Consider the following 21,683-nt stretch of genomic DNA (forward strand, 5'->3'; position numbering starts at 1 on the left):
GAGTGGCTGGGACAACCCAGTCAGATGTGTGGGGTATAAAAAATAAAATTATCATTATGGAATGGGGCGTCTCTATTTTCATCAGAGAAACGTTGGGGGGCATGCTGGGTATATTTCAAAAAGGAAAGGGTATGAAAAAATCTGGATTGGGAGAAGGTAAAGTGTGGGAACGCACTGATTTGGAAGAGAAGGGAAAGAAGAGCTTGCTATCCACATTACATAACAATACAGAGGAGTTCTGGACGTCTGGGTGACCTTGGGCCAGAAACCCAATCTCATCTACCCCATCCATGTTATTGCTCCTCCTAACCGTGAACTCAAGATGGTGGGTGCACCTCAACTGTAGCCAAAAGGAGGGCACTAAGAAATATTACTTACTATGCTTGGGGGAACTTGTGTTTCTTGTTCCTGATAAGAAGGATGCAGCAGATGAGGCCTGGCTGCAATATCCACACCAAACATATACAGAAAATTATACACATATACACATGGGTTCCTCCCAAATAATCCTGGGAAATGGTAGTTTACAGAGCTGCAATTTCCAGCACTCTTAACAAACTACAGTTCCCAAGATTGTTTCAGGGAAGCCATGAGTCCCTGCCTCTGCCCTGCCTCACCTACATTTTTCCTTTCTCCTCTTTCTCTCTAAACTAAAGCATTTCTCACCTGTTTTCTCCACTGCATGATGGAAGCTCTACCTGGATCTCCCATTAATGTTTTTGCAATATGGAAGCTGCCTTGTGCTGGGTCACACCATTTGCGCATCTAACTCAGTATTTTCTACATTGACTGGCAGTAGCTCTCCAGAGATTCAAAAAGGCAGTTTGGAGATGCCAGAAATCAAACCTGGGACCTTGTGCAGCCAGAGCAGACACTGTGCCACTTTCCCTAGTTATCACGAGTGCAGGAAGCTCCTGCAGCCAATCAGAAGCCGTGCCTTGGTTTTTGAACGGTTTCGGGAGTAAAACGGACTCCCAGAATGGATTAAATTCGAGAACCAAGTACAGTCTTACCTTGGATCCCAAACGCCTTGGTACTCAGATGTTTTGGCTCCTGAACGTTGCAAACCTGGAAGTGACTGTTCTGGTTTGCAAATGTTCTTTGAAACCCGAATGTCTGATGCGGCTTCCTGCAGCCAATCAGAAGCGATGCTTTGGTTTCCGAACATTTTGGAAGTAAAACGGACTTCCGGAATGGATTCTGTTCAACTTCCAAGGTATGACTGTACAGTGGTACCTCGGGTTAAGTACTTAATTCATTCCGGAGGTCCGTTCTTAACCTGAAACTGTTCTTAACCTGAAGCAACACTTTAGCTAAGGGGGCCTCCTGCTGCTGCCACCCCTCCGGAGCCCGATTTCTGTTCTTATCCTGAAGCAAAGTTCTTAACCTGAAGCACTATTTCTGGGTTAGTGGAGTGTGTAACCTGAAGCGTATGTAACCCGAGGTACCACTGTACAATGATATGGAAAAGAGTATATACCTCCTGCTGCACGCACAGTGGGCATCCCTATTCTTCAGTAAAAAGCCATCAGTTCTGGGCATCTACTGAATGGGTGGAAGTGGGGATAGAGTGTGTGTGTACTGGGAGTCATGCAGGCTGAAAGTCTCGCCTCAGGCAGCACTTCTGCAACACAACAAGGTTCCAAAATATACTGCCCTACTTACAGTCAAGTGGCTGGAGGAGGGACCCACAGTCACTAAATTGGCACTAGATTGTATGTTCACGCTGCAGTTCCTTAGAACAGTTCTAGGTTAGCACAAGTGTTATTGCTTCTCTGCCACTACCATTGAAGGGGGAGGCAGACCAGATCAGAGAGGTATTGGATAGCAAAAATATTCAAACTAAGTCAGTGTCACTCTTCACTTCTGCAGCAGCCGTATTCATTAGGCCAACCAGAACATCAAAAAACGGTGTGCAAGCTTTTAGGTTCTCCATACACCTATGGAAAACAGAGCAAATGGTAATCAGAGCAATGGGCAGTGGTGGGTGGTAACACTGTCCAGAGAACATTATATCATATAATAATCTAACAATTTAACCTTCCCCTCTCTCGTGTAAAGCATTGCTGAAATATGCATTTTATATGTATATTCTCCAACTTGTGGATTTTCTTGTGTCTTTTACGTTAACATTTTCACAAGTCTTGTAGCTTAGATAACAGCACCATATTTATGGCAGTATAACCAATAATATTTAGATTATTACTGAAGAAATAAAAGAGTCTTTCATTGCATCTAGATTTTAATAGAATAATAGTTGAATAAATGCAAGTATCAGGGCAAAGTTAGAAAGCAGTTTAAAGTATACTATAAAAGAAGTTCTGTAGCTGCTTTTAAGATGAATAAAAGATTCAGGATGTGCAGATTTGCAAACACAAGGCCACATTATGATGATATAACTGAAACAGGACAAGAACACTTGGGTGATTAGAGCAGTATATTTTCTCAGATTGCAAATAACAAATTCCAGAAGGGATAGAACATACCGTATTTTTCGCTCTATAAGACGCACCAGACCATAAGACGCACCTAGTTTTTGGAGAAGGAAAACAAGAAAAATAATATTCTGAATCCCAGAAGCCAGAACAGCAAGAGGGATCGCTGTGCAGTGAAAGCAGCAATCCCTCTTGCTGTTCTGGCTTCTGGGATAGCTGTGCAGCCTGCATTCGCTCCATAAGACGCACACACATTTCCCCTTACTTTTTAGGAGGGAAAAAGTGAGTCTTATAGAGCAAAAAATACGGTAAGTATAATTATTTTGTGGTCTGGCATTAGGGATGGGGTAGAAATCTGGTTTGGTTTGCATTTGAATGTGAACCGACCTAATTTGTATTTTCTGAAACAATACGCAAAGACACAGCTATCCTTCACTTCCTATCCACTTCTTCAAATGTTTCAATGCAGTTCTCCAACTCAAAAATATGTTTAAAATGTGTATATCCAGGGAAGGTGTACCCCAAAATGTATACATTTTATTAGTGAAAATAGCATACAAAATGCATTATATTAGGTGAAATTGCTTGCAAAAATGTGTATATTAGAAAAAGCGTTTACACCACATTAGGGCAAATGCATACAAATTTTTGTAACAGTGTTTTTTCCCTTTTTTAATGCAAACTGATGCAGAATTTTGGTGGTCTGAATTTAAGATGGGAAGAATGAGAAACTGACAGATTTCTCCATCACTATCCGGAATGTCAATTTTTTTTTAAAGAATAGCAAACTAATGAAACTTTTGAAAAGTGTTATACAGACCAGGAAACTGTGTAGCATGGTATAATTCAAAGGATGTTCACCAAACCCAAAACAGTGGAAACGTCTGGGTTCTTTCACTGCTTCTTACATGGCCAACTCCATGGCTAAATGTAGAATGTGTCTCCAGATCATTGAGAATCACACAAGGGCTATGGGGCACACTCTTGCTGGCTTTCCTTGGGCTGCTAAAAAGAGTGAGCAATCCCTAAGTCAAGAGCCAAGTAAAAGGAAGTGAGGCATTCGGAAGAAATTTACCTTACATTCCATTACCTAATTCAGTTTCACATTCATACCAGACATTTAGAGCACAAGGCTTCCCAAAGAATCCTGGTAACTATAGTTTACCCCTCACAGAGCAGCAATTCTCAACACTCTTCACAAAACTATAGGTCCCAAGAATCTTTGGGGAATAGTCATGTGCTTTAAACATATGTTGTGGATGTGACCAAAGTTGCTGCTTTTAAAAATTGTATTTCCCCCTAACTCAAGTGCTATTTGAACAAATGGCTGATATGTTCAGATTCTATTTTCCGACAACTAAAAAGAAATTCCAAATTTTGGAAGGTGAGTTTACATCTTTAAAAAAAGAGAACTCTTGCATTCAGCACATTTTATACCAAAGAGAAGCACTAAAAAATTAAGGCATTTATAGTTTGTTTGATAAGTTTTTATAACACTTTTGAAATGGTTGTCATTTCACTTAATCATAAAACACAAAAGCATGCAAGAAATTAGATTGCAATTGCCATAACAGAGATTACAGTCTGTTATCTTGGAAAAACAAAGCTTCATCTTTTAGTTTAAACTTCAGATTTGGATCAGGTGTGATCTGGTCAGAAATAGTGGCATCATCTGTGTCAAATTCGATGCCTGACCCATATTCTTCTTCAATTTCATTTCCTGATCCATACTCATCTCCAGAAACTAGAAAGTGTTCAGGGTGGTCTTGAAATTTCTTCATTCTGAAAAATAGCCAAATCATCATCATCATCATCATCATCATCATCATCATCAAATAAAAAGTTATTCTAAACCTTGGATATAACTTTGAAATCCTCATTCTCCAAATTAAGCTTGGGAACGAACTGAACCAATTTAATGATGTTGAAATGAAGGATAGGACAGGGCTGGCCCAAGCCATTCTGGCACCTGAGGCAAAGCACAAAATGATGTGCTCCCTCCCCAGTAGGAAAGAAGTGGTGAGTGAAGATCTACATCGGCAACAAGGGGAGAATAAAGATCTACATCTGGATCTGTTGCCCCAGCGCATCCTGCCATTTGAGGCCAACCCTGAGATTGGACCATTTACATCAGAAATATATGCTGTGTATCTAGGGATGAGTGCCCTTTTACAGCCAGACATCAGGGAGAGTCTGATGAGAGTCGTATTCTTCCAAGAAACTGAGAGGTGGACTCCAGGTGTTGTCGATTCTGATAGAAAGGTGGAGTAAATGTGAAAATGGAATTGATGAAACATAGACTTTGGAGGATTTGAGCTAAAATCTTAAGGGCAGAGCCCAAGCAACTTGACAGAGTTGCTGTAATAAATGAGAGGCATGGTTGCTTCATTGCTTACATATACAGCCCCGCCAAGGGACGCGGGTGGCGCTGTGGGTTAAACCACAGAGCCTAGGGCTTGCCGATCAGAAGGTTGGCGGTTCGAATCTCCGTGACGGGGTGAGCTCCCATTGCTCGGTCCCTGCTCCTGCCAACCTAGCAGTTCGAAAGCACGTCAAAGTGCAAGTAGATAAATAGGTACCGCTCTGGTGGGAAGGTAAACGGCGTTTCCGGGCGCTGCTCTGGTTCGCCAGAAGTGGCTTAGTCACGCTGGCCACATGACCCGGAAGCTGTATGCCTGCTCCCTCAGCCAATAAAGCGAGATGAGTGCCGCAACCCCAGAGTCGGCCATGACTAGACCTAATGGTCAGGGGTCTTTACAGCCCCGCCAATGTGTAGATAAAGTATGAGCAGAATGTAGATTGGGAATCTACTGAAAGATTGCTGGGTGGTTTGCAGTATATCAGCTAGAGTTTGACTTCCAGTCGTCCAAACATAGCAACAACTAAAAGCAACCTCCCCCCTCCATACTCTAAGTTGGGCTGTTGGAACAAAGCTGGGGGAAACTAGGGTTTTTTGTCCTAGGCTGAGCATGCACCCAGAGGCAACCTTTATTCCTTGCATATAACATCCAAGACACTGTGCTGCACCTCTGTTTAGTTGACCTCAGGCTTCTAAAATTAAGCAGATTAAGCAGATCCTACAAGTCTAATGCCTGCCCATCCCTAGTAGATATGATGTATCTCCCTATATGAGCCTTCCCAGGCTTTGAGATCTTGAGGAAGACTTTCTCTTAGTCCCTTCCCAGGCACGTTTGGTGAAAACAAGAGAGGGCCTTCTCAGTGGCTGCTTCCAGATTGTGGAACTCTCTTTCACGGGTGGCTAAGTTGGCAGCCTCTCTGCTTTCCTTTCACTGGTAGGCAAAGGGTTTTATGTTCAGACAAACCTTTGGCCACTAACTGGCTGTGGTTAGGCAGGGTGGGTGTTGAATATTCTTTTTGTGTTTGTGTTTGCTTTAAAATAGCTATAGTATTTTCTTAAAATATTTATATTGATTGTATATTTTCAGCTGTATCTGTTTTCGTTCATGTTGTGAGTCACCTTTGCTCCTATAATGGGAGAAAGGCAGGATATAAAGAAATAAAATAGATGGTGTTTTGCAGAGCTTCATTAGCAAAGAATAGGTCCCCACTCCACACACACCTCTGTGAAAGGAGCTTGGAAAAGAAAGCAGAGGGTAATCTGTCAGGCTGCTGTAAAATGCACAGGAACCCTGCCAGGGAAAAAGGAGCAGCAATTCTATTTGCCTGTGGTTTGTTTTTGTTTTTTTTTTTGAATCCAAGTAATGGGGATGCAGATGTATAGTGGTTAAATGAAAAATATTTCATGGCATCAGTACAGCTGCCTAAAATCTATTGCGTTTTGCATCATCCTGTAAACACTGCTTAGTAAACATTGCTTAGTGAAAACTCATAATAAGTACTAAAGACAAAAGTTTTTTTTTTCTTACAGCATTGGATCAGCCATGGGAGGGAGGATCATGTTAGCACTTCCATCAGGAATCACAAAGCTTAGCCCTCGCTCTTCAATGCAATTTGCAGAGCCGGCACCAGGTCTGCACCTGACCCACGCATAGTGGCCGGACTGAACAGGAGCCCCTGGTGAAAATGTACCTTTGTTAGAATCAGGTGTATTCATAACCCTTAACAGTTAAATATCAACAGATAACCCTGCATTAAATACTAATACAGACTCCTCATATTTAATGCAATCACTGTACTTTATGGAAAACAGAACAGAAAATTCAATATTCAAGTTCCAAACAGGGATGTCTTTTGCCAAGGTCTGAGTAGCTTCTCACAAATATCACTTCATGCGAAAACCATCAGTAGCTTCATTTTAAAATGGGCACCTCTGAACATATATGCACAGCAACATTTAAAAATATGGAGGCTCCGAGTGAGGGAGTAACCAAAGCAGAGTTGGTGGCTGATGGAAGACACAGAGAGATCAGCCTTAAAATTCCATAGCCTCTTCCTCAGTATATTCGAATTGGCAGGTACAATCTCATACTTACCAGTTTGAAAATAATCTTAGTAAGCTGGGCCTGAATAGAGAACACAGTCAAACCTCGGTTGTCGAACATAATCCATTCCGGAAGCCCATTCAGCTTCCAAAATGTTCGACAACCGAGGCGTGGCATCCGATTGGCTGCAAGAGCCTCCTGCGCTCAAGCAGAAGCCGCTTCAGACATTCGGTTTCCGAGATACATTTGAAAACCGAAGCATCTACTTCTGGGTTTTCGGTGTTCGGAAGCCAAAATGTTCCAAAATGGAACAACAGGTATATTAATACAAAGGATAGGAAAGTGGTTTGGATAAAGGCAATAAGAATAGATTAAATCCTCATAAAGGCCTGTTTACCACTTGTAGTTACTGCAGATGTTTCCTAGATACTTTCTGACTTTAACTCCTTCCTTTTTAGCTTAACCACATTCCAGTGCAGGCCTCCCCCCAACCCAAAGATCAAAGAAGCAGAAATAAGCATTTCAATTTGCGGAATTAAACTTTCATCCTGTTCTTTAAAAGTATTAACTAATTACATAGCAAGCTTTATAGCTGTGTCCATCCTTTGTTGCTTTTTAACTTAAGTTAAAGTTATGGCAGTGTCTTTCCTGTTACACTTGCTTTAAAATTTGCCTAAGTTATTTTCCTAGCCTTCTGAAAAGCACAGACTGGTTTTATTAAGGATTTTTTTTGGGGGGTAGCTATTGAAAGTTGTTTCCTGTTGACACTTTTGGATTGCTATCTTTAGCCTGTGTGTAGTAGTTTCAAACAGCATTTTATTTGAGCTATTAAAAAAAAAAGTGCCATAAGCAGCAGTTTAACAAGGAGATAAAAAAATCGTGAAAACTGTTTTTCATCAGCCCAAGTGAGATTCTGCACTTCTTTTGCTCAAACAGCAGCCAGTTTTTAAATCTAGGAGTGTTACAAAAGCGGCTTGTGTGTATGGCATGCTGCCTGCCATTCAAAGGGAAGGGAGGAATCAAAACATCCTCTGGGCTAGTGCCCTTATGTAAACCAAATCAGTTCTTTGGATGCCAGAGCTAGGAATGTGGAAGAAATTAACATTAAAGGCAAATCTACCCAATTAAACCTTTCCGAAACAATACATGAACTGAAAACACAGGCATCCTTCAAAGATCACACTTTCTGAATTGATTCTCCAATCAAGCAATGTGTGGAAAAGAAAAAAGACATATACTGTACTGGACTGGGGTTTGTTGTTGTTTAGTCGTTTAGTCATGTAAAGTGTGCATTAAAAAGTATATATTGATGAAAATATCATCCAATAATATATAGAGAGAAATGCTTTTCAAAAAGGTGTATATTATGCAAAATTGCATGCACAATGGTGTCAATTAGGAGAAATTCACACTAAAATGCTGGTGAATTTTCAGTAGGACAATTTCTCCCACAAACGGATGTGGAAATGTGGAGAATTGAATTCATGATGAGGGAAATGCGAAACAGAGAATAAACTGAATTTGACAGATTTAGCCATTTCTATGGAGAGCTTAACGGTTTGAATACAAAAAGGGCATATTGCCATCTATGCTTACTGTGAAACGCCAAAAGATGAGCCACAGTTCGACATGTGGCACTATGTTATTATCCCAAGGAAACTTGAAAATGAGAGGTCTCACAAGTCAGACCTTCAGCATAATGATGCAGTGTAAAGTGCTCATTGTTCAGGACATCTTCCAGAACATGGTACTTTGCAATACTCTATTCCATTCTGCACCATTTCCATTTCCTCTCCCTGCCAAAAGTCAGCTAGTCAGCCGGTGTTCTGTGCCTACAGAGCATACTCAGTCATCAGTCAGTCATTTGTGAGGGATCCGCCCTTAGGGATTTTTAATCTGAAGATTTTGTTGATTTTTTTATTTCTGCCAACCTTAAGGCGTCCCTAAGTGCTGATGCCTCCCCTCTTGTGTGTGGATGGTGCCCCGTTGGCTACATAAGCACCATCACTCATAGAATGAGTTTGCTATACATCTACATTATACACTTAAGGCACATGGCTTCTCCCGAAGAATCCTGGAAACTAGAGTCCCCCCCCACTGAGCTACAATTCCCAGCACCCTGAGAACTACAGTTCCCAGGGATCTTTGGGGGAGGCCATGTGCTTTAAATGTATGTTGTGGGGGAGGATAAATACGTCCAGATCGTTGGGCTGTGAACTGCATTTCTTTTTAGCTGTTCATGTATCCTGTGTGGTAACTCCTGAGGTACAGAGCCCTCAATTTCTTCACACTTACACAAATTTCCTCTTGTACCAGAAGACAACCTGAAGCCCTAACAGAGGAAGCTGAATGCCTTTTCAAACAGCTTGGTTTTTTCTTTCATAACACACACCAATCAAACAAAATCAACAAGGCGTCTAGAAATTGGCTGAGAGAAAAATAGTGTCTACATTTTCCAGCCGAGGGTAGTATACTAATGCATCCTGTCAGCACAAACTTTCCATTTCTACAATAGAATTTCCCCTTCTCTCGTTCCTCCCAATGGTGCCCCCCAAATCTGGTGCAGGTGGTTAGTGGGACCCCTCAAACAGATTTTAGGGGGTACATGGGGGATCAGAAGGGAGAACATTCCATTACACAAGCAGAAATCCTTGTCCTGATGGACCAAACACAGGGTTGGATTCCACCCTAACTCTATAACAATAGGTTACTAGAAACAGCTCAGAGGACTTAAAAAATGAGTTTGTGGAACTGACAGTTTAATCCTTAATAAGTTTGCTTGGGTTAAGTCCCTTTATGGTTGCAGCCTTAGGGTTGAGAGTAAGCCCCATTAAACTCAGAGGGACTTTTTTCTGAATAGACCTGCATAGAATTGGGTTCCCTGGTGCATATTTGGTTATTATAATATAGAGAACATAGGTGAAACACACCTAAGGTAATATTTGATTTATAAAGTAATAATAAGATATCATTTTTAATTATTATTTTCTATAACTTACCAAATACAGCAAATTTTAAACCCATAAGTCCAAACGTACTTGGTATGGTGACTCATCCATTTACTGTCACATGAATTTTGGGTCTTAAGTATTTGGCAGCTGTCAGTTTCATGTATTTCAACTGCAATATCACCTAATTGGGGGAATCTTCCTGCACATCAGAGGGGAACTGTAATAGTCACTCAAAAAAACTCCCTGTATGACCACTTTGTGGTGAACCATCACCACATCTGTTGCCAACCAGTAGAGAACATTTCCCAAGTGTTCAAATGTAAGACTTGAGGCTTTCCCATGATTGGTTACAAGTTGTAAGTGGCATTCTTCATACTCGTTTAGGATTCTAAAGCCCACTTGCACAGGCCTCACAACCCACAGCCTGGGAAACGTTGCTTTAAATTACAGTTGTACCTTGCTTCTCAAATTTATTCCGTTCAACTCCAGAAACGGTTCGAAAACAAAGGCAAGCTGCGTAAGCAGCATCAGACATTCAGCTTCCAAAAAACGTTCTCAAATCGGAACACCCTCTTCCGGGTTTGCGACGTTCGGGAGCTGATTTGTTCGACAACTAAGGCGTTGAACTACCAAGGTACCACTGTACCATCAATCATTTGACAATTATAATAGCATTTTAAAGTAAGGGTGGAAACTATTAAGCTTTACTTATGAAACTTATTTCCAAATATATGTGTCTTATTCTGCTACCTTTACAGAGACTGGAACTTGTTGATGTTGAAAGTATTTCTTATGATTACTTTATAGCCGAATTATAATAGGTTCCACGTTCCTAATGACTAGCTGCTACATAACAAAAGTGCAAGTGCAGCAGCTTTCCCAGCAGGTACGCCAAATGCATTTTCCAGGTGCTCGAACCATAATATATTGTTGTGAAAAATGGAATTCCCTTCACTGACTCATGCACATAGGCACACAGCTCATATAGCTGTTGCAACTGTAAGGTGCTGGGTAGAGGATAGTTGAATTTTTTAGCGTCTGTGATATCACTGGAAATAAGTGACACACTTCCCCCCACAGACCATACCAATGTCATTCAGTGACCATATTCCCCCCCTCCCCATAGATACGTGCTCCCCTACTGCACTACTCACACATAGGAGAGCACATCATGCCTACTGAAAACAAAACAAGGAGTATTGAGCATTAAGAGGACAACCTTTTCCTTTTTTTTTTTAGCAATGCCCAGTAACTCAGTCAGCCTTCTTTAGGTCACTTTTATTTTCCTTCCCCCTGCCCTTTCTAATTTAAGTCTTTAGAGGCAGTGTACTCCTGTGTTTGTGGAGCAGGAGCAGACACCTCTCCTTTTTCAAAAGAATAAAAGCAACACATCAGGGCAGCCACCCATGCAAAGAAATTGCTCTGCTGTAGCAAGGCTACCTCCACATTCATATGTGGCGTTGGAGTAACACATGACTGGTGTTGTATATAATGCTAATCTTAAAATCCACATGAGAAGGACATGGAGCAGCTCTGTTTTAGACAGCAATCCTCTGCACAGTTACTTGGGAGTTAAGTCCCACTGAATTCAGTAGGACTTGTTTCCGAGTAGACAGGTGTAGGTTTGCACAACTAACTACAACAAGATTACAGAAAAAGAAAAAACAGAAAACAGCCACTTGCGGTTTTACCTTGTACTGTGCATCCCATAAAGAGGATTACACAAAGCGCCACGAAAATCCTCCCATTATGTCTGACAAGCATCTGCATTTTGGCCTGCATGCCTCCGTTATCCTCCAACTGTCACTGCTACTTTGCAAATGCAACAGGGCAAGGAGAGTGATTTGCCTTTACAAAAGGTTTCCAAAACCTCAAACCCAACCCATGACTTGCGTCACAACTTCCTGAGCACAAAAAAGTGACGCATCTAACATCAAAACCTGGAGCCCTAATTCTACAGCTCTCAAACCACTCAGCACAAGAAGGAAGTTGCCCAAACAAGACTGACAGGTTACAGCGCAATCCAGTGCATGGCTACCCAGAAGTAAAGTCCCACCAAATTCAGCTGGAGTTACTCCAAAGTAACTGGATTGCAGGCTTCATTCTAATAAAACTTACAGGGGTTTTTTAGCATTAAGGATTGCAGCCTTAAAAAAATAATTTTCAGAATCTATGCACACAGCAAGTCAATACAATGTAGAGTAGTTAAGGGTGCAGCTTTATAATGATAAGGGTATCTACCGACCAGTTTTATACCAACCCCAAATGCTTTTTAAAATAATTTAAAAATAATTATAGTATTATATTTAAATAATACCAAATAATAATATTGTTTTAAATGACTATATACCATAACTATTGTATAATATAGCGATAATAAATAATACTAAATATTAGTATCTTGTTGCTTGTTTTAAATATTGTAAGTGGCTACAAGAGTTTAAGATGTTGGTTGGTTTAAAGAAAGAAAGAAATATTTTAAAATCCTTCTCTCTTTTCTGAGCAGTAGTTATTTCTTACTTCTTGCATAGACAAGAAGGTGCTGTTAGAATCTCAGTAGGTTGGTAAGTTTAAAAGTAGAGAAGTAAAATAGGAAAAATTACTTCCCTGGGTGGCAGTCAATGCTAATTACAGTCCTGTTATCTGCGGAGCTTCGAAGCCTGCTTGCTAAGCCATCACCATCTTGGAACCCCACCCCCCACCGTTATTTCTTACTAAAACTTCCTAGGGTTGGTTTCCTTCACAGGGGAGAATGTATCTTTTCAGTAATTTAATCTGCAATCCAATAAACACTTACCTGAGAGTAAGTCCCATTAAAGTCAATAGAGCCTGCTTCTGAACAGAAATATATACAGTAGTATTGCACTATTTACTGCACTGTCCAAGGGGCAGACACACCTAACCAAAGTTCCAAGAATCAGCTCAGGCCATATTGGCACCATACGGATCTTATTACTTTAGTTTTCCAGGTTAGTGTCATGGGTCCTGTGGCAGAGAAGGAGAAGGATACAGAGTTCAGAGATGGGGAGAGGCCAAGCAGTGAGTTGATTGATTGACCCCTTTGTTACTGGACATCAGAGATGGGGGGTGGAAACTATCTAAGTCAATCTTACCCAACCCCTTGAGAGTGAAGTTCCCATGGTAACCAAGGAGGCTGCTGGCCAATGGATAGGGCCCACTGAATCAGAGGCAGAAGTTGAGTTGGAGAAACCAACTCAGGCCCCATTGTCAAAGATGTGCCAATGATTGTGTTGGTGTGAACAGACCCAGCACAACCACAGGAGTGCTTGCTTGCAAGTGTAGTCTTTTTTGCCTGGGACAAGAACCATGCAAATTACTCGTCCTGCCCCACTTCAAAAGTTGAGCAGGAGGAACATGTCAAATGTTGAGATAATATCTTAGCTGCTGCCTAGCCATGAATCTTAGAAGCTTATAGACTTTTGAATCAGTTTGAACTAATACTGATACCATATACTGATTTCTTGAATAAAGCTCTCTGGTTTCCCTGAGCTGAGAGTCCAGGTACTGTGTCTGAGGGTGAGAGCCAGCACAGTTATAATGCCAGCTCATCTGTCCCGCTTTCAAATGTTCCTGTTACATTGTGGAACTGTGACTATTTAATGGATATATGACCATGTCATTAAATTATATATGACACTAAATATCATTCACACTGGTGGACTTGGTGTGACGTCATCATACACCACTCCCCACCCTATAAGCACATGTACATATGGTTTGTTTCCCCATTATTCACCAACAAAAACAGTGGGAAAGAGCAGAAAACCAGGATACGGCCCCCCAGTTCCATCCCACAATTTTCTGGTGTTATCGGGGTTGCCAATGGAGTTTTGTCTGGAAGCAATTAAAACAGAGCATTAGACATGCACTAGATCCCACATTTATAGAAGTGGTGTTTACATTGTGTAAAAGATCACATAAGACGGGAAAATTATTAGGTAAGGAAACACTGGGAAAACAGAATGCAGTATTAACGCTGCTTGCGGGAGTGGGGAATCCAATGATTGCGCAGGGAAACTGTTCATTAAGTCTGACAATACCCATGTTTGGTTTCATTTATTTATTTCATAAAATTTATATGCTGCTTGATTGTAGAAAAAACCCCTCAAAGTGGTGTATAAAGCTATTTGTCCCCTCACAGATACTTTTAGCTTTTTAGAGCGCATCAGAAGCACATAGTAATTTCAGTCATTCTTTCTGCAGCAAATCAAATGATCTGCACAAACTTCTTGCCAAATAGCTGATAAAATGAACTGGAACATTCTTTATGTAGGGTGGGGGTTAAAGCCAGACCGAGCCATTATTAGAAACTGTAGCAACTCTTTGGCAAGCCACAAGGAACATGTGAATGGGAGCAACCATTTATTTCAAGAGTTTTCTTTGTGATCAATACCTTCCCATCTCCCCTCCTTCTTTTCAAACTTTTCCAGTAAAGATTAAGAGATTAAACTCTAAGGAGAGTGAAGGGATAGCTGGATAGCTCAGTTGGTAGAACATGAGACTCTTAATCTCAGGGTCATGGGTTCAATCCCTATGTTGGGTGAAAGATTCTTGCATTGTAGGGCTTTGGACTACATGACCATTGTGGTCCCTTCCAACTCTATGATTCTATTATGCTTTTGCACACCAAGCAATTTCACATTTATCTGGTTTCCTAAACATTTTAACATGCATCTTGGTCAAAACCTCTAACAAGTGGCGTTAATACCAAGCAGATACACCTCAAGGAAATGGCAGGCCATACATTCAGCAGTTAAGAGTGCCTGCTGTTTCCTATTTTTACGGTGTTCTTTCGTGTTACAACACGATAATCAGCCTAAGTGGGTAGCTAGTTTGATGGAATCACTTTGTGGCTGAGCACTTAGGACACAATCTACTGCAACTTCCTTTATGTCACAGAAAGTGTTTTAACTATATCACTATCAAACTTTCCATGGAAGCTTTTGAAATGGCTGAAGAAATAAAATCTGCACAGAACTTTCCCAACAATAATAAGTTGGTCACTCCATCCAAACAATGTTCGCTGCCTCAAACCCTCGAGAGCCGCTGTCCACCAGTGTAGACAATATTGAACAAGACTGACAGTCTTTCACATTGATTCTGAGGACAGGAACATTCCCAAGGAGATGGGAAGAGTTGAAATCCTCTGTGTTCCACTACAGCATATGGAAATGTGAGTGATATTCTGGGCCAGTATGAGGTCACACAACAAATTCACAGCTACCTCCATATTCCATCTCATATATTCTATCCCACGTACACTTAATACAAATAGGTAGGTGCCAGAAATCTTCCCCCGTGAGGTACTGAAGACCTTAAAGCGTTGGCTGAATAGGAACCAACAAATGGAGAAGCAATGCTGAGAATAGAGGAAGCCAGGGTTCAAAATGGAGTGGGCGTGCTCTGGACGTCCCGGTTGGTCAGAGAGAATGGCACAAAATCATGACCACATAGGAAGCTGCCTTATCCTGTGTATGACTATGAATCCCACTATTACCTACTCTTAAGGTGCTTCCATATGGAGGCTTTATAATGTGAATGGGTCATAAAGATCTGGTTTTTCTGTCTCTGTACATTCGGCACTTTAGCTTGCACAGTTTCCTGTTTTTTTCCTGGATATTCATTGCTACTCTGCTTCTGGCTGTCATTCACAATAGTGAGCAGAGTTTGACAGACTGGGTTGTGTGCTTTGTTTGCCTTTCATTCCTCCCCTCAGTCACCCATCTACAGTGCCCAGATTGCTTTGAGGGGAGAAATATGCTTCAAATGTGCTTTAAATGTATAGTGTGCACACAACCTAAGTCCCATTCTTTAAAAACTTGACCCCCTTTTTCTACTTAGCCATTAATTCTCAACATAGATATAAGTAGTCTAATGAGGGAAACAAAACAAGGCTTTTAAAATACAGTGGTACCTCGGGTTAAGTACTTAATTCGTTCTGGAGGTCCATTCTTAACCTGAAACTGTTCTTAACCTGACGCACTACTTTAGTTAATGGGGCCTCCCGCTGCTGCTGTGCTGCCGGAGCACGATTTCTGTTCTCATCCTGAAGCAAAGTTCTTAACCCAAGGTACTATTTCTGAGTTAGCGGAGTCTGTAACCTGAAACATATGTAACCTGAAGCGAACCTGAGGTACCACTGTAACAACAACAACAACCAGAATGACATGCTTGAGGGCAGCGATAAAGTTATGACAATGTCTTCAATAAATTTCATGTCACCAGGAAATGCATCAGGAATTACACTTACGTAGGTGCTCTCAGTGATAGGATGCAAAAGTGCAGCATGGGGTTGTATGCCCATGTACAAAGGGAGATGAACATAATCTTGACAGAAAAGCAAATGAGAGAGAAAACGATTAAGAAGCCATTAGAGAGACTGTTCATAAGGAGGCAGAGCTGCAAGTACATCAGAACAGAACAGAAGCATGACATGAGCACAACTGCACTCTCCCCACTTGTGACCCTCAGCAACTATATACTGTCTGACAATGAAAGGAGAACATCAATCATGGATAGTAGCCATTGACGGCCCTATTCTCAATAAAGGGTCTAGTAAGGTTAGAGAAGGTTGCCAACCAATCTACGGTCATTTTCACATGAGACGCTAAGCGCCAAACTGAACGTTATGCATAAACTTGTGTAATAAGTAGCTCTTACTTTACAGGAAAAGCCACCTCAGGAGGAGGTGAGTGGGAACAGAGAAGTGGCAGGGGGCTTTCCCACTCATTCTTTTGTTACCCCAAATTCTCTCTCTCTCTCTCTCTCACACACACACACACACACAAACAAACAAACAAACACAGCATCAGTTTCAAAGCTTTTATGGCACAAGACTTCAATCCTAAACATTCGAGTAGTATCTTGTCATTTGGCCCTAAAAAGGGCTTCCAGATGTCTTGTGCTTTGCTTTGGTCAAATGCAAAAGTCGTTCAAGCAGGCCAGGATGTGGGAGAGAGATTTAATGTGCATGATTGCCAATGTAAGTTGCACATTTTTCCTGAATACTAATTTAAGCCAGAGTCATAACTGTCATGTATGAGATAGTCCTAAATTTGGAGAAAGAGAGTTTAAAAATGAGTTGTAAATGTGTACAGTGGTACCTCAGGTTAAGTACTTAATTTGTTCCAGAGGTCCGTACTTAACCTGAAACTGTTCTTAACCTGAAGACCACTTTAGCTAATGGGGCCTCCCGTTGCTGCTGCGCTACCGAAGCCCGATTTCTGTTCTCATCCTGAAGCAAAGTTCTTAACCTGAAGCACTATTTCTGGGTTAGCAGAGTCTTTAACCTGAAGCCTATGTAACCTGAGGTACCACTGTACTACAGTAGGCTCCTGGTTCGTTTAGTGAAAGATTGGTGGAGGTGTGTTCAAAATAGCCACTCAAACAAAATCTAATCTTAACACTTCCCTCAAAATGGTGCCTTCTTCTCAAAGATGTTGATAAATCCCTCAACTTATCTTGCACTACAGCAGTAATCTTTTCATAAGGATAAACTGCCTCCCTGTCTTTAACTCTTTCTTCAGAGACCAAAACGTAATATATTCATAGAGTCAGAAGGGACCACGAGGGTCATATTTTGCCCAATATGGGACTCAAACCCATGACCCTGAGATTAAAAGTCTCATGCTCTACCAACTGAGCTATCACATTATATCATGTATGTAGGTCATAATTATGATGACCAAAAGAAAAGAAGGTCTGTTTCATCTGTAGAACAAAACATGGCTTGGTCATTTGCAATTTTAACTCGTTATTACCATGATGTATATATTCAACCACTTGGTATAAACTGGTTGTCTTTATTGTCTCACTCAGTTGTATTGCCATCCAGTAAAAGGCTTAACATGTTCAATTTCTGCATAGAAAATAAGGCGGAATCAGGAAAAAAGAACATTAAAGTGGAAGGGGAAACAGCAACTCTTTAGGTCTCTAGGAGTTCCTATTGACTGGGGTCCAAACAACTCATCAGTCACAGTGTTGACTTCCCGCATTGGCTAAAAAAAAAAGGCAGACTTGCGCATTTCACATAAATTGCTTAGAAGGGTGACTTTCTTTCTAGGATGGCTAGAGGCTTACCTTTTTTAAAGAAAAAGAAGAAGAAACGTTCAGTGTATGGGACATCTGCATGAGGCTCCATGGCACCTGTGGGTGTGAGGCTGGAAATCCCTGGAACAGAATGAGGCCCAAATCACAACTATTCAGTGACAAAGTCATTTACATACTAACTTCATTCCCCATTGGGGGAAGGCACACCTAATCAAATGGCTTTATCTATTCTTGTTCTTATTAAATATCAACAGTCATATCAAATTCAAATTATACTGTCTACAAACTATGAGCACATGCGTCTACTGGCTGTTTTGTTTTTCTTAAAGTTGTATTGGAACTAACCAGATATTCATAATCTTTCCTAAATTACCACCGTCATTATCATCTAGTAGTATACAGTATCCTACTAGGAGAAACACAACATTTAGGTTAGCCCAATATACTACTTTTTTCTGTAACTTTTTCTTACACTTTGGACCAACATGCATACACTATTTTCAAGCCACATGGAAAGTAGATTAAGAGCTTTGCATTCTTCCAAGGCATTAAAATTGGGGGAGAGATTTCTTTCCTGTGAATACTTTTGAGTCTGCCTATCCAAGCAGGCACATGTGGCTTATTGTTGCATACTTGGGGTTATTTCGCAAGTAGCTGATAATGAGCAAATAAGCATTTGCGGATTCAAAATGTTTGCCTGCCTATGAAATAATATCCAGGTCCCTGCTTACAAAATTATTTGGTTTATTTTGTTTGCCATGATTTATATACAGATTGTTAAATATGCCAGATATAACACAAAGGCATTCTGTAGTCACTGCATGCACAGTGGGGGTAAAGAGTTGCCAAAGGGTATTATGTATTTAAAAAAGCCATAGATAATGTCGCGGTAGCATCTGAGATTTATAAAATCCAACACTCCCCCTGCTTCCGGACTAAGTTCATAAAAATTATCCGGATCAATGATTCTTACAGTGTAGCACAGAAATGTCTGTCAGATAATAGAAGGAAAGGCTGAAGTTATTTAGAACAAGCAGGGATGAACAGCAGATTGAGGCCCTTCCTTTGCTAGAATCAGTGCTATTGATCTGCAGTCAAAAGCAGGTCAACTACTGCAGTTCCAACACAGCACAACAGTGTGTCCTGTGTCCCATTACAATCCTGCTAAGCCTGACCCAAGGCAAAGACACAAACTGGTGGCCCCTTACAATATCACCCCTAGCAAACCCAAGCAAAAAAAGTAAGACCTATTGCAGTCATTAAGAGTCGTCAACAGGCTCATCTCAGCTATCTGCCAATCTCCCATTCCCACCACCCTTCTGAGTAATACCCCTCCCCACCTTCACACTATATAGAAGGATCTGGCAACTTCTGTTTCAGTGTATCTGAAGAAGTGTGCATGCACACGAAAGCTCATACCAAGAACTAACTTAGTTGGTCTTTAAGGTGCTACTGGAAGGATTTTTTTAAAGCAAAAAAAGGTTTGAACCAAATGCTTATTATTGAGTGGGTGGGTGAGTGGGTGGGTGGGCACGCACGCTTCTTGTTGTGTTGGAGTCTTGCAGGTGGTCAGAGAACGAGGTCACAGAGGAATAAAAAGGTAGAAAAAATTACCTGCACTACACTTGGGTCTTGGAGAAAAGGTTCCATATACATGATGCCAGATTCGGGGGGGGGGGGGGAATTAAGCTGCTGTGGAAATGTGGAAAACTGAATTTATAATTGCAAGAATGAAAAACAGAGACAAAATGAAATAGACAGATTCGTCCATTCTGCTTATACATACTGTTACCCTCTTATCTTATAGATATTAAACAGAAATCTAGCATATGATCCTCTATTACTGGGGGTGGGGGGAGCTCAACATTGTTTTAAGCAGAAAGTTCAAAAAGCTGCAAATGTAAAAACCACAAGTAAGATGAATTAGGAAACATTTGTAAAATCAACAGCAGACAGCTGTTCCACACAGTTCCAATCTATGAAACATCATAGAACAGATGTCCTTCTGACAGAGGACACAGGCTACCTCAGTTGCATGTCTTGACTGTACAACTGTTAAACTGTCTTGGGAGATGCCAAAAGTTGTCAACATATTCCCACCTGCTTCCTCTAGCATTAATATATTGACAGATAGATTTTCCCCTCTAAGAATTTATTCACATTATAGAAGCCTAACTAACTACCCAGCAATCATTCAGTCAATCAATCAATTTACCAAGCCATAACATTTCAGTTTTCTGCCCAGCTGCGAAGAAAAGAAAAGACAAAGTTCACATTTCACCAACAGCAGCAGTTAAAAAAAGAAAAGCCTTCTAATGGTTCAAACAAAAGTATTTAGGTGAACAGACAACTTTTTCCTCTGCTCTCTACTACTAGATTCTACCCACACAACCAAAAATCATAGGGGTGCAGTCAGTATTCATTTCAAAATGAATGAAAATCTGTCGTCAACAATGGGACCATTTTAAAACATACACGTCAATTATTATTATTATTATTATTATTATTATTATTATTATTATTATTATTATTAATCAAATTTATTAATATTAAATTTTTACACTGCCTTTCACCTGTAGATCTCAGGGTGGTGCACAGTATAAAAATACAAAATAAAAACACGAAAAACAAGAAGAAAAACAACACAAACCAACAACCCATTGCCCCTCTGGAGAAGTCAATACTTTTATTATTTATTATTACATTTATACTCCACTTTTCTTCCACGTTCCTCAAGGAGATGTGCATTGTTCTCCCCTCCCCTTTTTATCCCCCACAACCACCCTGTGAGGAAGGTCAGGCTGAGAGGCAGGGACAGGCCCAAGTCACCCAATGAGCTTTTTAGCCAATTTGAACCTGGGTCTCCTGAGTCCTAGTCTTAACACTTTGCATGACACCACACCACACTGGCTTTTTATTATTGGCCATTTGCGGGCAGGAGGGATCATCTTTCTCCAGCAGTGGCAGAGCTTCTTCTCTCAACAACTGTTACAGGGTGGCCTTCATTTTATTTACCCAGACTGCCGAGGGACTTTGCATTGTTTCCAAGGCACTGTGTGCATATAGTCATGGTGGCAAAATGGCATCCACCAGTGGTCTTTAATAGCAAAAATGAATGGGATAACAAAATAAATGGGATGGGGGGAGGGAAGAGACTCTGGCTCCCTCAGACCCACCCCTAAACACTGAGCTCTGTCCTGTGACAAGAAATTTGCATTAGACTCCAGCACTGGGCCTGTTCTGGGCCTTACATCCTGAGTAGTACTCTCCCGCCATGCTACCAGCTTTTTTCCCCATTTAAAGTGCTGGCAATCCTTTGCATAGTGAACATAACACATATTGTGTAAGGAACTCGCTCTTCCCCCAGTCCGCCCACCTGACTATGAGAAGGAATGCTCTTTCCTGCAAACACAATTCTGCATGGAAAAAGCTGGTTGTGATAGGGAGAAGGCCAAGCTCTCCCCTCAGTATCAAGTTTTCTGTGGGCAGGAATAATGTCTTCCAGGGTCCTTCTGCTAGGCATGGTGAGGCAGGTGCCTCTGGTGGCAGCAGCTGGAGGTGGGGAATGTTGCCCAAGTGTTTGATGACAGAATTGTGTGTACCAATCCAGGCTGCGGTGGTGGATGTTGCCGTCTCATTGTCAGTGTTGAAGAAAGAGTCAACTGCCAATCTGGCCGACTTCTGCACGTTGGAGGATGCCATCTTCTCCTATGCCTCAGGTCACAAAACATCTTGGCCTGACCCCGATTTTTATCGTATGCAGTATCATTTAGTCATGTGAGCCCCATTTGCAGTTCTGGCATGATAACTGTTATCACCTCATC

The 21,683-nt window shown here is 41.1% G+C and overlaps 1 protein-coding gene and 1 long non-coding RNA gene across 3 annotated transcripts; one reads left to right on the forward strand and one right to left on the reverse strand.

The window, feature by feature from the left end:
* Positions 1 to 1,921: 1,921 nt before the first annotated feature.
* On the forward strand, positions 1,922 to 3,208 carry LOC309532919. Its single transcript, XR_014220070.1, has 2 exons — positions 1,922 to 2,487; positions 2,749 to 3,208. It is a non-coding gene; the product is annotated as an uncharacterized lncRNA (long non-coding RNA).
* A 710-nt stretch (positions 3,209 to 3,918) lies between these two features.
* Positions 3,919 to 17,979, reverse strand: SRGN (serglycin). 2 transcript variants are annotated; one of them, XM_082223714.1, is made up of 3 exons: positions 17,890 to 17,979; positions 6,323 to 6,470; positions 3,919 to 4,217 (listed from the first exon to the last, which is right to left on the reverse strand). In XM_082223714.1, exons 1-3 carry the CDS (start codon positions 17,948 to 17,950, stop codon positions 4,013 to 4,015), a joined length of 414 nt encoding a protein of 137 aa, XP_082079840.1. In that variant the 5' UTR covers positions 17,951 to 17,979; the 3' UTR covers positions 3,919 to 4,012. The 2 variants fall into 2 exon arrangements, with proteins under 2 accessions (XP_082079840.1, XP_082079839.1); XM_082223713.1 differs by lacking the exon at positions 17,890 to 17,979 and adding an exon at positions 11,481 to 11,834.
* Positions 17,980 to 21,683: the final 3,704 nt, after the last annotated feature.

Source organism: Podarcis vaucheri (assembly GCF_965113315.1).
Source record: "Podarcis vaucheri genome assembly, chromosome: 5".
Lineage (NCBI taxonomy): Eukaryota > Metazoa > Chordata > Lepidosauria > Squamata > Lacertidae > Podarcis > Podarcis vaucheri.